The sequence below is a fragment of the Passer montanus genome, unplaced genomic scaffold (genome assembly GCF_014805655.1).
Source record: "Passer montanus isolate IOZ18808 unplaced genomic scaffold, ASM1480565v1 scaffold67, whole genome shotgun sequence".
Taxonomy (NCBI): domain Eukaryota; kingdom Metazoa; phylum Chordata; class Aves; order Passeriformes; family Passeridae; genus Passer; species Passer montanus.
In genome coordinates, this window is record NW_024371815.1 from 1,273,669 (window position 1) to 1,291,217 (window position 17,549).

The following is a 17,549-nucleotide window of genomic DNA, read 5'->3' on the forward strand; positions in this document are numbered from 1 at the left end:
ACCTATGGCACACACACAAAACTGCACAGTTGACAGCTGGCCCTCTATCCTCTTGAGTGGCTCAAAACTGAATGTAAGTTAACTCTTCACTGAAGTGGGCTATTTCCTAGTTAGTACTTCTTTCACAAGGCACAAGAGATGTTAAGATCTGGATGTTTCTTTGAATATGTATTGCATTATATGAGAGTGACTCATAGCAGGGAGTGACTTTCCCTGCTAGAAAGTTACAGTCACTGAAGTGCTTCAAATTTTTGATGAGGTGTGAGAGAGTTACAAATTAGCTTTCTATTGCTAGACACAGAGATTATCTATTAAGGATAATAAATTGATATTGTCATCAATATTCAGATGTTGCATTTTATTATTGTAACCTATTAGAGCTATTGGCCTCCATGTCATATCTGTGATGAGTTGATGTCACTTCCCCCTTATATTGTAACAGTGAAGAGTCTGGGCTTGCAAAGACATCCTGGAAGGGACTGACATTCAAGAAGGTACTTCAGCTTTCAAGTGCTCCTTGCAGCCATGAGCTGTGCAAGTGTTCCAATTGCCTTCTTGCCTCTTTCTGAAACACCTGAGATTACTTCTGTGCAGCTCTGGCTCACTTCCAAGGCAGGACAGACCCTGCTCTTTACCCACTCGTGCCTTGGGGATGAAATACCAGACACGGTTAAAACAGCAACTCTGAACTCCCACAACCCTGAGAGACTCCTCTTCCTGTGACAGCAAATACTTCCATGAAAAGACTGAAGAATGCAATCAAATAATAATTAGGACTGTCAGTCTAATTACTACATACATTTTCTAATGCTAGTAGTGATAGGAAACACTAGTTGGCTTCTGTGGAATGAATATTTAAACTTGTCAGAGAAGAAGGGGAAAAAATGCCAACTGCAGATACACATATATTGTAACATTTTAATTTTTAAATAATATGGCACCCTATTAATAAAAAGGTGTAGAAGATCTGTACATGAAAAAATACAAAATATATGATCACAGTGGCCTCAGAGCACAGCATTCAAATACAGTTACAACCCCCTCAAAACAGGCTTGAATCATATAAGATATTAACAAATACATGTGGTTATTTTAATTAGTCTTTCCTGTTCCTCTTTTTTGGATTCATATTTACAGGACTCTTCGAGTCAACTAGACAGGTTTAAAAATTAACTCTTTCTGAAGTATAAAATTATACTCTCATCAATTTAGAGAAATTCAGGAATAGAAACTTCAAAAATATCTAAAACTGTGAAAATTGGCAGCACTGCAATCAAAAGAGGTTCTGAAGGCATTATATGTCCACTTACATTTTTCACTTTTCTACTGAGCAAATGTGATGACACTGCTTCACCAATGAAAAGACTGCAACAGGTTGTAAATATGCAACAGTTTGGAACTGTAGCCACACTCACAGCTCAACTGAAGTAAGTTTAGAAACAGCAAAATGTTGCAGTTACTCCAGGATGTAAGGCTCAGTACACAAATACATGCTAAAGATCTGGACTACCAGCTGTCATTGCAGAACACAGACTGCAGAAGTAACATGCAAGTTCTATTAGGAACATAGTGTTAAACAGTAAATTAACTAGAATAACATAAAATCAGAGAACAGAGGACATGTGGTTCATCTACTATATCTCTCCATGTCATCTGCTATACTGCAGCTTACCACAAAAATATAAATACAAAAATAGTAAGTCAGTACCTACTATATGTAATAAATAACCTTTCTGTATAAATTATGAAAATACAACCATGGTAAAATCAGTGCAAAAATTACCAAAATGTAGTGAAGGAACACAAGAGTCCTGCCTGCCAGAATGTGCATCATAGAACACCCATATTTACCTAGTGCAACAAAGCACTGACAAGAATTAAAAAATTCAAGATGCACATCACTAACTGTGCCATTCTAAAATTACATTTATTTCCAATATCAGACAAATCAGATTAAAACAACATACATGTCATTTGAACTGTACACTTCATTCTTCCTCATCATTTTACTGAATTTTAAATAACTTCCTCCTTCCTAATTGATACTCTAAATGGAATTGCTCTTATGAGTCCATGTTTGCATGAGCAGCCTTTTTAGAATTAAGAAAGTTCTTTTTCTTCTTCCTTGGAAAATTATGCAGAGCAAGTTTTGGATCACTTGGCTCACGGAACAGAAATATCTTCTCCCCTGTGTCTGACAGCTCTATGGCTTCAGCAGTTGCAGAGTTCAGAGAAACTGGTGGATCAGGCTGTTCCACAGGAGGGTGTGCAGGTGAACATCCCAGATGAATGAATGCTGCTTTTTCCAAGACAGCAAGTTGCTTCTTCTTTGTCAAACTATATTAATGAGAAAAATTGAGTTGAAAAGTGAAAACTGAGGCAAAAAATGCACAGATTCCTACACCATACCTTGCCACAGAAGTGGTGACTTTGGAAGCTAAAGAAAATCATATTTCAACAAAGAGAATTTTAGTTTTCATTCTAATCCCAATAATTCACGTATCATTTTCTGAGATACAAAATTGCAAAAGGAAAGGCAACCTCATAATAAATAAATATAGGGAAGATGAGCAATGTATTTGAAAAATGTGAGAATTTTGTGGATATATACAGAAAAATCTTTTTAGGTATTTACTATATTGCTCTATTTACTATATTTACTATATTATGTGTAAACATGTTGTAGAATAAATAAGCACTAGATAGAACAGTGTTAGAAAATACATACTTATGAACTAATTTTGTGATTTCTAAGAGCTGTCAGAAGTATTTTGGGACATTAAATAAACTATAAACAAAAAACCCCAGGTATGTTTGTTCTGGTTTTCTCCTTACCTGTCTTTTCTCTTGTCTAGAGAAGGGATCTTTTCTAAACTTCTGTTTATCAGATCTTGCCTTATTTTGTTCTCCAGTGTTTGCCACATCTCCTGGCTCTTCCTGAAGGAGCAGGAAAGAAAAATTCCCAGCAGCAAATCTCCAAATATACACATTTTTATTCCCTCTCTGACTTTAGCTACCAAACCCATGACAGCAACAACACAAATGCAGTCAGTAAGAGTATTCAAGCACCTTTGCTGCCCTGCCACAAATCATTTAAATTAGTTAAGATCACACCTCAGGGCATGGTACCAAGGACTCTTATCTGTTCCTTGAGAACCCACACCTGCCAAGGACTGGGCTCAGTGCCACAACATCTGCTCTTGTCTCTGCCCATGTCAAGGCAGGGAGTTGGGAGAGCAGGTCCTGGAGCATCCCTTGGTGGTACTGCACAGATTTCAGCTCAGGTTAATGGGGCTAAAGGGGAGTGACAAAGGCCCTGAGAGTCTACCAGTCTCTGTGAGAAAAGGGAAACTCAGTGCCCACTTGGAACCTCACTAATCAGCTACAAAGGGACAGACATCTGCAAGGTTGTAGCTTTCACTATTAGGGAGGAGGATCTCCTTTACATCTTTACAAGCTACAGACACCTAAAACCTAGTGTGTCATGAACATTATTAAAAAAAAGGTGGAAGGAAAATATTTTAACAAGCTCCAATTCAGGAAACAGAAAGAAAATTATCAGAACAGGGTTTATAAATCTATGAAATAACTGTTTAATTCACAAACGTATAAAATTATTTTAACTTTTTATCAATAAATTTATTATAGTTCAAATGTTTCACAAAATAAGGAAGCAGTTTTAAAGTATTTTTACCCGAGAAAAATAGTTCAAAAGAAAACTTATGCACCTGTGATTTTTTGATATAGCTGTCAATCTCATTGTCCAGCAAACAGATATAAACATAAAACATAAAACAACGATCTTGCAGTGGTCTACCAGAAAACATCACACCTACCTTTTCTTACAGCTGCCAGACTCATCTGCATTACTGTCACTTTCAATAGCACCATCTGAATATTTACTGATGGAATCAAGGACAGAAAGAATCTCACTTTGTGAGCTGGAGGGCAGCAGCAAGTTCAGGGCCCTGTGCAGCACCCCCACTGGCACCCTCGTCAGTTTAGCTAAATAACCTGCCAGACGGAGCTCCTAGAGGATCACATGAGTAAAAGACAGATAAATTCAGCATTGAAAATAAATGTTGACCAACCTTAGTTACTGTTATTAAATAAATAGTCATTATGGAAACAAAAATACCACTGAAGATTATTCTGGTAGTGACAATTTTGGCATCAAGTTGTCACACTTTCAAGTTCATTGTTTCTACCCACAGTGGCCCATGCATATCATGGTGGTCCACTTCATTTGGGATTTTGGAAATGTAAATGCTACATAACCAGTTGATCTTGGTATATTTGCTTAGGGCATGTACTTGATGCCCTTTGGTTTGAAAAATCACAAGACAATTACATTCTAACATAAAAGGCTTAACTAATTTATGGATTCTACTACTATAAGGAAATAATTTCAAGATAGCAAAGAAGCAATATGGCACTCCTGTAAAATTACAGAGAGAAAAATAGCCTTGAAAAACTCTACAAGTTGTCATGGTTGATCACTTCATTTTTCAGCTTCTCTTAACACCAAATTCTGTGATAAGCTCAGAGAACAGCTTATTAAGAGGTGAAGGAAAACACCTGCTTTTCTTTTGTAGCATTTTGTTATTTCCAAACGTCCTGCCCATTTTTTTCCCCAAAGGTCAGTAGTAAAGCACATTCATATAATGTACAAATTGACTTGAGTTGAAATTTATTTGTTCCACAGACACTCAGTCAGCCCCATTTCCCGCCCTACTCCGAACACCAGAATTCCATTGCTATTTTCGGCTTTGTTGTCATAAATACAGTGTCCCCAGGGTGTTTCTGCAGATGTCTTGTGTGTATCAAACATGAAATGCATACAATATATTGTGGACTAAGTGGAAAGAAAAGAGAAAGGTAAATGAAAGCAAGTTAAATGTCTCAAAGAATGTCAGAAAAAAAAGCTGCTGTGGTATTCAAGCCATACATGTAACTCAGGTAGGTGAAGTTAGGTAAGACATGCCAAACACAATGACTCATGACAGCTGAGTTATCACCACTCTGCAGACCCTCCTGTAAGTGTTGATGGAGGGGTGACTAAAAAGCCCACATCACACAGAACCCCACAAGGTCCCCCCATGCAGGAAGACAGCCAGGCTCTCTGTCCACAGTAGTTTCAAAAAGTAACAGCAAATGTTTGCCTCCTTTTCTCTATGACAATTTTTCAGTGTGAATTCACCTAGGAGATCCCTGGATTACCTGAATCCTCTTTGAAAGAAACAAAGCAGCACCAGCAAGGTACTCTTAAGCCAAATTTAGACAGCCATACAAAATAAAGAAATCAATCAACCTCCTTTCCCCATAATTGTCCTTCAAGCAGAGAATTCTCTCTGAAAGGTAAGAAAACTCTTTCCAAAATTTTCTGGCCTCTTCAGTGCTGGCATAGACTTTACAGGGAAACCACTGAGATCACCCAGAGTTAACAAGACAATGTCCTAAGACTGAGGAGAGATTTGTAAATTCGTACAGTTCTTAAAGTATTTTCAGCATGATTAGGCACCAAAGTTGAACACCAAAGAGATGTTTGCTCAGGCTAATAATTTCTTAGTGAAAGAAATTATTTCTTAACAAGACAATATCCTAAGACTGAGGAGAGATTAGTAAATTCGTACAGTTCTTAAAAGTATTTGCAGCATGACTAGGCACCAAAGTTGGACACCAAAGAGATGTTTGCTCAGGCTAATAATTTCTTAGTGAAAGAAATTATTTGATTTTTCTTTGGAGAGGAATGCAAACAAGGTCATAAACCTTAATACAGACACCTAAGTCTAATTTCTATAGTACTTCTGGTCTTTAAACTCTGTTCTTCTCCAAACTTACAAAATGCAACATTAAGTGAGAATAAACATGACAGATCTCTGAGACCTGTTCTGCTCTCTTTGGCTAAATGTTCTCAGGACCTTTAAATCAGTTTTGAAAACAAGTATGAGTAATGATACTAGAAAATATAATTAGCAGTCCTGCTATCATTTAATTCTGAAACATAATCAATGCAAATCATTCTTAATGCTCATCAAAATCTAAACAAGACCCTTTTTTCATTACATGAAGATTCAACTGTAAATCTGTTAATCAGAAAATCAGGCACTTCAGCTCTCCACAGAATGAAATGCAACAGGACAAACACTGAAAGGATTTGTAAACAAATAAACAGAAGTATAACTCAGAAAAATTCAAAAGGCCAAAAGTAGCTCAGAATTAGCTGAAGTGACTGACAGTATAGGCTGCAAACTGGTAGCAACTACTAGCAGAGAGTAACTCTAAATACATCTAATGGTTCCCAAAAAAGAAGAAAAGCTGATATCCAGATACAGCTGTAATTTAAACTTGGAAGCTTTGTTCAATTTCATGCTTACCTGACTATAAATTGCCAAAAATGCATTCGTTTCTATATTTTCCAGGAGATCTTCAAGCACCACACAATTCCATTGCTCATCTCTCAAGCTGAAGTGAAAGACAGAATTAACATTGAAATCTTCCCAGGTGCAATGAGTGTATTATAGGGAACAAAATTGGAAGGTCACCCATTCGGGAAGCATATCTGTCTGTCAGCAAATCTGCTGCGAGCAGCCTAACTTCTAAAACATGCCAAATTCTCTTCCCTGCTTCCCTGAACTTCCAAGCCAACATCAGAGCAGAATCTAAGGCTATGCTCTTGCACACAATTCAAACCTGAAATCACTCCAAAGCAATGTCTACCTGTCCCCATCCTCTTCCCTCCTTTCTAAATTTTATCACCACATTTTAAGGTAAGTTGTGGATCTTTTTGTAGCTGAAATATGATATTAAACAGTTAACTTCCTCATTGCTGGTGATTATTTTTATTTTCTAGACCAAAACATGATGACATCATATACAAATCCTGCAATGTAAAAAAGTACAAAACTTTTTTCTTCCAGTAAAATTTTTAATGTATCAGTGGTTTATGGAAAAGCACTTTCTAATGGAAAGCACATTTTGAGGACATTACATGAAGTTTGAAATGTGCTAGGCTTTTAATATTGGGCAATACACATGGAAATGTCATTTCTATCTCCTGTAACCCTAATAAAAGTAATACAATAGGCTGCAATTTTGCAAATTATCACCCATTTTTGCTAGGCAGCCATTATGACAAGACAGATAGTTCTATATACCTCCCAAGAGGCATTTTATTTGTCGCTGATATCTTTACTTAAAAACTGGCCGGGGAAAATTGAAATTGAAGAGCAGTTTATACATCTCATCAAAAATAATTGTGTGCCAGGGAATTCAGTCTACAGTACGGCAATGGAAATGGAAATTCAATTTAAATTGTCTCAGCTATTTCCTCTGACCCTAGCAGATCATGTTGCTCTGAACTCCCTCCCTATCTTCCTGGGAGACAAAGTAATAGGAATAAAATTATTTTCCTCCTTAATGCTAAGGAGTATCATTATTTTTCTGCTATCCCTGTCAAAAAAATGGTGACTACCATGCAACACACAAGCACCATTTATATGCTACTAAGTTATTATTATTTCATGTTTCTTATTTCAATATTCCCAACTCCTCAGTTACGCTCTGGGCCACAGCACAAGAAGGCAGAGTTCAAACACAGATGCATGGTCCCTCCCCAGTGCAGCAGTACTTTCCTCCTGCTGCTTCTCCAGAGTATCTTATGGTCCATAAGAACGGCAGTAACACAGTAAAACCTGAAACCAAAGAACTTACCTTTGTTGGTACAGGTTTATAAATTGTCTACATTTATTCATGGCCTGTCTTAACAGAACTGTCACATGTCTTTCTGCATTCGTGTCCACAGGTTCATTTGTGAGTCCCAAACCATCCAGAATCCACCTCTGCCTACTCATTAGATGCTGCTGTGCTGACTCCTTATGCAACATCTCATACTCCAGCTTCTTTTCAAGTTCTTCAATCTCCTAGAGGTTGAAAATGCATGAAGATAAGAAGTTAAATTATAACTTGAAAGAATGAATTTCATTTGGAGTGAGGAAAAAAGAAGATGGTATCAGATTTTCTGATATTACTTTATTCATTTCTTATTCTACCCAGCCACTTGCAGTCATTACACTTTTCAATTCATTGCACAGCTTCAGTAAACATGACTGGCACGTTATGAATATCAGAACAATGAGGAAAGCTATGACTCAATTTTCATTGTGTTAAAAGTCAGTGCTCTCTAAAACCTTCCACTGTAGAGGACATCCAGCAACTGGACTGCCAGCATGACTGAGATCAAAACTAAGGAACCATTTCTAAGCTGCACAAATCTACTGAAACAGCTTGAGAAACTCAGACTAACTAATTTTAGTTATTCCAAATTAACAGCTAATATCAAAGGGATTTAAGTTAAAAGGCAGTAATTCATAACTAGTCTGATAAAGTTAGGGTTAAAATAAAATGCTCAGAAAATCAAAAGGTTAAAATCCAAAGTCTTCAGGGGACTGGATCCCCCATGCTAAAAATCTCACTTTTGTCAAAAAGTCAAACTGGACACCAGAATATTCCCATTTCCAATGTCACTGCTGTCTCAGCTCAACTTTTCCATTGCTTACTATCTCAAAGCCCCACTTCCTAACCTGTACCTTGGAGAAAATGCTGAATATTCCACTGCCTCATCAGCTGCATTTAACCCAGTATTAAGCTATTCTAGGTCTCACTTCTGCCCCTTCTTCAATCCTTTTTCTTCACCTGTTCAAGAACAGAGAAGGTAAAAGCAATTTCTCTGAAAAGAGCCCCCACACTTATGGCATAAAAGGCAAAAATACTCTTCCTACATTCAACTTTCACTATTTCCTACAGCTCTAACACAAATTCAAGTAAAACTGGAGGCATATAAGCATTCTAACTGCCACTCTATGAGAAATTCTGTAGAGATGACCACATTAAAATTTAACAAGGAATTTTCACAGCAGTAGCTGTCTAATGATGCCCTCTAGCAAAGAGGTTTTTCTCAAAAACCCATTTTGTTTGTTCTACTCCAGTGCTCTCCCCAAGCCTCACTTGGATGGTTTCAAATAGCAGATGCAGAAAAAAAAGTCCTTGTGAAAACAGAGCACTGAAGTATTAAAAAAGGATTAGAAAATTGGCACATATCAAATATGTAATAAATATGGTGAAGGGAAGAGGTTTTTCCAGATTTTCTGCTATTTAAACTGCATGAGTGTGCCTGGAGTGAGATAGGAAGGAGGCTGTATAGATAATCTCTAAAAACTTGACAATTGAAGCATATCATGTGGTTATGGATTTTGCATATGGACAGCATTATAACATGAGTAATTCTCTAAGACAGACACAACAATTTACTCTTCTGTCAGGAGTCCAAATCACTTCTCAACTGTCTTTCTTTTAATCAATAAAATATTAAGTAGCCACCAGAATACTACCCTTTCTGCCTGCATGCAACTGTAACAAAAATAAAAAATACTAATACACAATCTTCCTTGGCTCTCCTTCTCTTTATGTCTTTTACTGAATGCACTGAAGTGCACATACTCACAGAAATTGAAGTCTGGACCACCAGAAGCTGCAAACGAGCAGCTAAATCAAAGATACTCTAATAGTGGCTCTTTCCTAACAGGATTTTTTTTCTTTTAATAACTATATTACTTACAGGATTATGTGCTTCTAAAATCTGAATACATTCCAATTTTGACAGGGTTTTTGACGTATCCAGTTGTTCAAAGAGCAAAGCTTGCACATTTATGATAGCAGTATACAGCTCCAGCATTCTGGATTTTTTAACACTCTTTTGAAAGGCTAAAGAAGCACAATACTCTCCAAGTTTATTTTCCAGATTGCGCAGGTGACGCTCTTTTTCAAGCTGCAACTCATACTTAATCTGAAAAAAAACCCAAACCAACAAAAACCAAAACTCAAAAGATAGATTAACACAAACTTTTACATGGATAATTATGATTTTAGTACTCTGTAATTAACAAGCAGGATTATGACAGCAAAGAAATCAGTGCTGTTATCTTATAATGTAATACACTGTTTTAAGAAGTGCTTTTAACCTTTAATTCCAAGTTTTTACTGTAATAAAAAAAATACAGTACAGTCAAACACTTTAAAGCAATTTCTTTTTGAGTAGTTAGAAGTTCAATATTAAATGCTAACCCAAAACAGAAGGTCTATATAATTTTTATTATAATGAAATTAAAAACTAGAAACACAAATAAATCTATGGTTACCTATGGTTAAATGGAAAGATAAAATATGCCCTTTTGCTTAGAAAAAACGTGGAACTTATAGAAAGACTGCATTTAGTTTCAAATTGGCAAGTGTCAGTTAATGCTGACTGATGACATTCAACATACTATTCTTTGAGCAAATAATGAAAAACCTTCTTATATAAAACAGAGTTAAACTGTAAATCAAAAGTCTGTTGGCAATGGATTTCACATAAGATTAGAACTGGATTGGATCAACATCAAACAGCATAAAATCAAAGTGATTTAACTGAATAAGTGTGTTACTGCCACACGTTTGATGGAACATCCACAGGAACGATTCAAGGGTGAAAGGCAAGTGCAGCCTCATGTGCAGGCACAGGATGCAATGCACGTGACTGATGAGCTCTCCATGCTGTGCCACTGCCACTGACAGCCAAGGACACTGCACTGTGGCTATTCTTCTGGGGGACAATGTCTACAGCAGCCAGCTGCAATTCCCTTCTTTAGGTGCTTCCATCTGAGCTTGTCACTCTAAGCTCCCTTCACACTCAAAGAAAAGGAAAAGATACTTCTCAGTAGTTTTACTTACCTAAAATATGGATTTCCACTGACATGTAAGGTGGATGTCTAGGTTAGGCATCAATGGTTACATTGCATATCTAACATTTAAATAGCTGAATCTTCAAAAGACTACAGTAAACACTACACTGCATATCTAATATTTAAGTAGCTGAATCTTCAAAAGACTACAGTAAACAATTACCACTTTGTTTTTATTCTCTCTCCCTGTACTATTCATGTGGGCCCAAAGAATTGGATTGTAAGAGAGAAAAGACACAAACAGAGAAAGCACGTGCAGCCCTGAGAGCTCCAACTCTACTACTTGGTGTTTTAGAACAGTTAGAAATATTTAATCTTTTAAACATATTTACTAATGCATACTTTAAATTAATATTAAATTAATATTAAATTAATATTAAATATTTTAAAATGGGAAGAAATATTTCACAGTATTTTACAATGAGGGTGGGATGCAGCCAGCACATGCAGCCCTGAGAGCTCCAACTCTACTACTTGGTGTTTTAGAACAGTTATAAATATTTAATCTTTTAAACATATTTATTAATGCACACTTTAATATTAAATGAATATAAAATATTTTAAAATAGGAAGAAATATTTCACAGTATTTTACAATGAGGGTGGTGAAACACCTTCAACATTATACAACAAATGAACTCCTCTTAAATAAACAAAATGCTGCATCACACAACTGGTATTACTGTCTACCCCAAGCCACATGAGTTTCTTTCTGACTCTTGCCAGCTATGAAACCAGCTATACAATTAGAATGACAACAGCTGTGCCAGATGGTGCATATAAAACTGGAACAAAGAGGTTTAGAGAAGCTAAATTTCCGATTTTAAAACAAGATTCTAATAAAAATGTAAGACAGTATTTACTGCCTTACACTTACCAAACAAGTATTCAGTACTTTTTTGCCTATAAAGTTTAGCCCATAATCTGATGGGAAGAGTAATCTTCAAGGAAGAGTACCAAAACCACCTAAATTTTGAGGACCAGGGCATTAGGTATTGAAGTAAAAATTACAATGCCTGTATTAAAGGATTAGAACATTCTCAGACCCAAGCACCTGCTCTCACTTTCAAAGACTGGATGCTAGACTAGAAAAACATTTGCTTTTATCACCTGAACCAAATCAAATGATGTGTTGCTCTCACATAGAAGAGAAATTATTTCTGAATTAACATGTTGACCCATTATTTTTCAGTTTTCAGGATACAAGTATGAAAAGCATAAGAAAGAAGTATAAAAATAGCTTTTTGTCCAAATTGGTACTAAAATTGATATTGTAATCACTTTTGAATTTATTTTTTTATCAACCAATTTTAATCACCAATGACACCTGCTTGTCATGCATAGTTTCTACAGCTGTGCACCACCTGTGTTTAACAAACTTATCACTGCAATGTCCTCCTGACATGTAAAACTAATATGATCCATATTGTACACATGTGAAAGATCTCTTGGAACATCTACTAGCAGGGAAGTAAAAAGCTGTCAAAATCCCATACTAAGATTGGCCCCACTCATTTCTCAAGGATTAACTTGAGATTGGGGCTGTGTGTTTTTAAAAGGTACCCACCAGAATCAAGACTTCCTTTCAATCAGCTCTGTACAAAAAAACTCAGACCCTACCCAAAAAGCTTTTGGATCTAAGAATCTGTTTTTGGATTTTCAGCAGCATTAGCAGATGTCCAGGAACTAAATGCTGCTCAGCCGAAGCACGCATTGAAGCACCTTCCATGTTTTTAAAGTCTTCCTAGAAAACCACAGGAGGTAGGGGAGCCTTGCAATCTTGCACACACTCAGAACCATTGGAAGAAAGAGGGGTGAGACATGAAACCAGTTCTGTAACTAAGATGTAAAAATTAAAACAAAGCAAAAACTATTAAGTGTGAAATGCAACATCTTGATAAATGCAGGCTATATTAGGGAGATGTATCATGTCACAATACCTTACACCTTTTTTCTCTAGTTCTTATTCACATTGATAGAATACTGTCAATCTTTAATTACTAAAGATCTAAGTCTTGACTTCAGTCCAGAAAAGATTGTACTTACCCTATTCAAATTTTCACCTTTCACTGAGTCTTCATAAATTAAAATTTTGTCCTGTAAAGATTTCTTCAGAATATCTAACTTATTTCTATTCCTGGATCCTGTTTTTCCCATTTTAGAATGCAGCTGTAACAAGATGAGCAAAGATGATTTATTTTTAAAAGGCATATGAGGATGCTAATGTTAAAATTATTACTTAGTATTATTGGTACATCCACCAAATACTGAAAAACTTGGAAAATATGACTTTCACTTACAAAGTACATCTGAAATGAAGGTACTGCCTATTCATTCAGAACATTCACTTTGGACATTCAGGCAAAGTTAGAATTTTTTTAAAAATTTCTTTCAAGTAGAATTATATATTCATCCTTTCCATGAAAATTCATAGCATATAAATTTGATTTTAAACAAGCTTTAGCAGTGATAATAAGAGAAGATTTTAACTGATACGTTGTCTCCTCAGCACGGTTAAAAATGAACAAAGAATATTAATTTAAGATCTACATTGTTTTCAACACACAGTCTGTGAATCACAAATGAACCATGATAACATTAAGAAGCACCATTCCATGTAATCAAATTACTCTTGACCTTTCTATTTCTTTACAAGAATACCAACTAAGTATATGTACTCTTGGGGAAATGATAACATCTGTTCAACTGTAAGGTTTTGCAAAGTCATTTCCCTCCTTTAGTACTTTAGAAACCATTAAGGCTTTGAACCAGGCTAATTTCTAGCACAATTAACCCAGCATAGTTTACATGTTTAGAAAACATAACTGAACCAAAAGAGAGCAAGGGCAAGTCCTCCTTTTTAAGATGGCAACAGACACAACTAATACAGGAAACATTTTTGGCTCCCATACTTTATAAGAACTGATAACCACTTATAATTCCACAGCTTTTACATTTTACTGAAGGAATTAAACATCCCTCACAGGGTTCTTTATAAAGTGCTAGATTTGATAGGCAGATTTTCCTTGTTGGAAACATTTCTCTAACTTTGAGTATGCCTCATCTTCTACATATTTAGATGTGGGGAAATAACCCCAAACTGCATACACTTAAATCTTTTGGGAACAAGAAACATAAATCATGCCAAATTTCTTGCCAAGACTATCTAACTAAGGAACTTTACTTTCCTAAACAGACAAAACAATGTAGAAATGTCTTTTTCAGAAACTCCCAAAACTTTCAAAAAAGAAACAGAAATACACAGGTGTATGTGAAAAAAAACCTATTTATCCAACTGCTGCCCAGACAGTTATCTTTAAGTGCACTGGTCCATGCAGACAGGAAAAGTGTACACTGCTGTTGCACCTATGAAGAAGCTACAGACCCAGACCTTCAGCCAATGCCTGCAGCCACAGGTACCCCCAGGAACTCCTTCCACATCCCCACTGATCTCATGCTGTTCCCACCTGTTCATTGGTCATTGCTAAATTCTGCTCCACTTTCAGCACCTCAGTGTTCCTCTGCTCCATTTCAAAAGCCTGAAGCAGAGTTCTTGCTCTTATCTTGGGCCAAGCCAAGCTGCTGTCCACCTGGGAGAAGCAGCAGTGCAACTCTTGCCTCATTCTAAGCAACTCTTCTTCTGAGAGTGACAGAGGTAAACTTAGAAGTTGCCTGTTAAAAAAAAACCACAAGAGCCATTTGATGTTTAGTGATTTAGGCAATATTGCATAAAATATAAGAGACATGCACACAAACACTTTACTCAGGAGTGATCATCCTTTTTTGGTCTATTTCATATATCAGTTAGTGATACCACACACAGCAATGAACTGCTCAGCATGTACAAAATGCTCTTGAGGATACCTTAAATTTTGCATATAGAGCTTTCTGGACTGTAAACTTCATTTTCAAAGTCAAACAGCTTTTGAATATTTTAAAAATAAATTAATATTTTTAGCACATTTCCTGTGCATAGAATCCTTCCACTTCTTCAGACAATACAATCCCTGAACTTCAGCTGAAATCAAGATAAAAGCTTCCCATAAAGCCTCCCTGTACTGTTTCCCAGCACTTAGCAGCCATAGCTACTGAGAAAGAAAAAATAAAATCTCTCTCTATTATAAATGCATATGCCATCTCTTCGATCAACAGATAACAATGGTTCCAGCAGTTAATTGTAAAAGGCACTTTGCAGTCTGAAAAATGCAATGTATTTGAAGAGTAATTTGAATTACTCAAAGTTCCCATTTTGCAGAAATAAAGTTCTCAACACAGACCTCTAAGGAACTGATCATCGGGTCAAGACGAAGTTGACTTAAAAATAAAGCATGCTCAGTTCTGATTAACCACAGATTACATTCATCTTCTTACCTTGTGTATCTTATTTCCTTAAGAATATTTCACAAAAAAAAACTTATACTTTTATTTGTTTGGAAATTTCTTTTATTCCACAAAAAAATGTTTGTATTTAAAATATGAACAGCATGTTTTTTAAAGAGGACTTTTCATTGAAAAAAAAGTATTATGCTGCATGTTTCATTAGTACTGATACTTTTATTTAATGTATACCAGGCCTATACCGCCTCATCATTTCACTAAAATATTTGAGTTTAGAAATTCTTTTTTCTTTCTACTGAATCAGCAAAGAACAGTTAAAAACTTCTAAAGCATGAGTTTTTTCCTTCAAAAAGCTGTTTACTTTAACACGACTACTCCAAACTACTCCAGATCATTTATAGCATACTTAACCATTTGTCATCTTGTCTTAAACTCATGGAAGAAAATCCATGCCATAAATCCACATACATATATATATATATAGAAAGAGAGAGATTAAATAAAATACAGCAAATAGAGTTTTGCTATATTTAAATAGGACTGTAAGCATTAACAATCTTCACAAATATTTTGGCTAACCCATGGTCTCTTTAATAAGCAACAAAAATGAAATGCTATCATTCAAAATAATGCTTTTTGAAAACCAGACAGGAGACGAGAACATGAACACGAGAGCTGGCATATGTCACCAAAATACCATAACTGACAGACAATGGACTGGAAAAAGACCGTGACTGATTTTAAGGGGCTATTGATAGGACAGCTGTTGCTACATTTTTTGCGTATACTTTCCTGCATTTTACTTGAAAAAAAAACCCAAAAAACACCAACAAAAACCAAACAGCTTACTGCTGCTTCAAATAAAGATAGCATCTAACAAACAGGCAGGTTGGAACAGAGTTATTATGGAATTTTAAGTTAGAAACAGTAAAGTCCTGCTGGGTCAATATACTTTCCTGCATTTTACTTGGGGGGAAAAAAAAAAACCAACAACAAAAACCAAACAGCTTACTGCTGCTTCAAATAAAGATAGCATCTAACAAACAGGCAGGTTGGAACAGAGTTATTATGGAATTTTAAGTTAGAAACAGTAAAGTCCTGCTGGGTCATACAATCTACCTCCAAATTCTTGCAGGTCAGCTCTTGGCAATGTAAGCAAGAGATAGTTAAGACAAACTAGAAAATGCATATAAATGAATCACAGAAAAGTATTTAAAATGCTGAATAAAATACAAACCCCTTGAAATTAGAACCAAAACAATGGGAAAATGGAATTTTCTTCTTTAGCAAAGCAAATGCAATGGGTAAAGTTTCTTTTTATATTCCTGTTACATTTTTGATATTCCTGTTACAATATGTGGCAGGAAAACTTACTTTGTCTGGATAAAACTGCCCATACAAATCTATTTTGCTTTAAAGAAGAGGTATGAAGGAGAAACTTTTACTAGTGTCTTTTTTTTTTCTTCTTTTTTCTCCCTCCTTGTTCAATCTCTTATGCCTGGTACATTTCCTTCAGAGCCACACAGCTTATTATAGGTTTGCCTGTTCCACTTGCTTCCCCTAAAGCTGCAATTTTATTTTCCCATGTTCCCATGTCTCTAACAATGTCTCTTATTAAATAGACATTGTATAGGAAATGTAGTACTGCAAATATTCAGACAGTCCAACAACCAGAGATAAATGCACTTGAAAGCTAAGAAGAAATGTTCACCAACATTCCCTGATCTCTCAGGGACCTTGCTGCCCACTGTGAGAGGCACAACCACTCCTGGCCACAGCCAAGGGCTCTCCCTGTGCAAGGTCTGTCAACTGTAGCAAGGCCACCACCTGCTTTCCCACCTCCCCAGGGTCACAACACTTCCAGGGGCCAGAACTCCTCTCTGCAGCACTGCCTGTGCCAGTATGTGCCTGGCTGGCTCAGGGCTTGGTGCCAGGGACACTGTCCACAGGCCAGAGCAGCCCAGTCTGACACGTGGAGCCGTGAGCTGGACAGGCAGACACTGCACTGTGTACTTAGGGACTGCTTGTGCCAAAGCTTAAACCAAACCTGGTGAGTAAGGCTTGACTTGTGGCCAGAAGGAATATATTCAACTTGGACTTGGGGCCAATTAGGTCTGACATATTAATTGGCATTTCCAAAGTGCGGGAGCTCAAAGAACATACTAACAATGAAAGATGTATAAGTGACACCCTCCATGGAATGAATGGAAGTATAAAACCTTTATTCCACATTTTTAGCTTCAAGACTGCTGCTTCCTAAAATTTCCACAGCAGTGTTCACCCACTGGTACTGCATGGGCTGAGTGCTTTGAAAAAAAAAAAAAATTTCCTAAGTGCCCAACAGAGAACTGATCATTAGGAATTACAACTAGACAGGTGTGAAAACTCCCAGTTATCTTTTATTTGCCATAGTAACTAAGAAAAGTGTGCAGAG

The 17,549-nt window shown here is 36.4% G+C and overlaps 1 protein-coding gene across 10 annotated transcripts in view; it reads right to left on the bottom strand.

Annotated features, from left to right (window-relative positions):
• Positions 1-250: 250 nt before the first annotated feature.
• EVC2 (EvC ciliary complex subunit 2) overlaps positions 251-17,549 on the bottom strand; it is a 60,497-nt gene continuing 43,198 nt past the window's right edge. For all 10 annotated transcript variants that reach the window (XM_039728942.1, XM_039728941.1, XM_039728940.1 and 7 more), the window contains 8 exons: positions 14,245-14,449; positions 12,824-12,946; positions 9,617-9,844; positions 7,714-7,922; positions 6,378-6,465; positions 3,837-4,030; positions 2,836-2,937; positions 251-2,337 (listed from right to left, as the gene is read on the bottom strand). In XM_039728942.1, the coding sequence (XP_039584876.1) occupies positions 2,064-2,337; positions 2,836-2,937; positions 3,837-4,030; positions 6,378-6,465; positions 7,714-7,922; positions 9,617-9,844; positions 12,824-12,946; positions 14,245-14,449 (1,423 nt within the window). In that variant the 3' untranslated portion in view covers positions 251-2,063. The remainder of the gene's footprint in view (positions 2,338-2,835; positions 2,938-3,836; positions 4,031-6,377; positions 6,466-7,713; positions 7,923-9,616; positions 9,845-12,823; positions 12,947-14,244; positions 14,450-17,549) is intronic.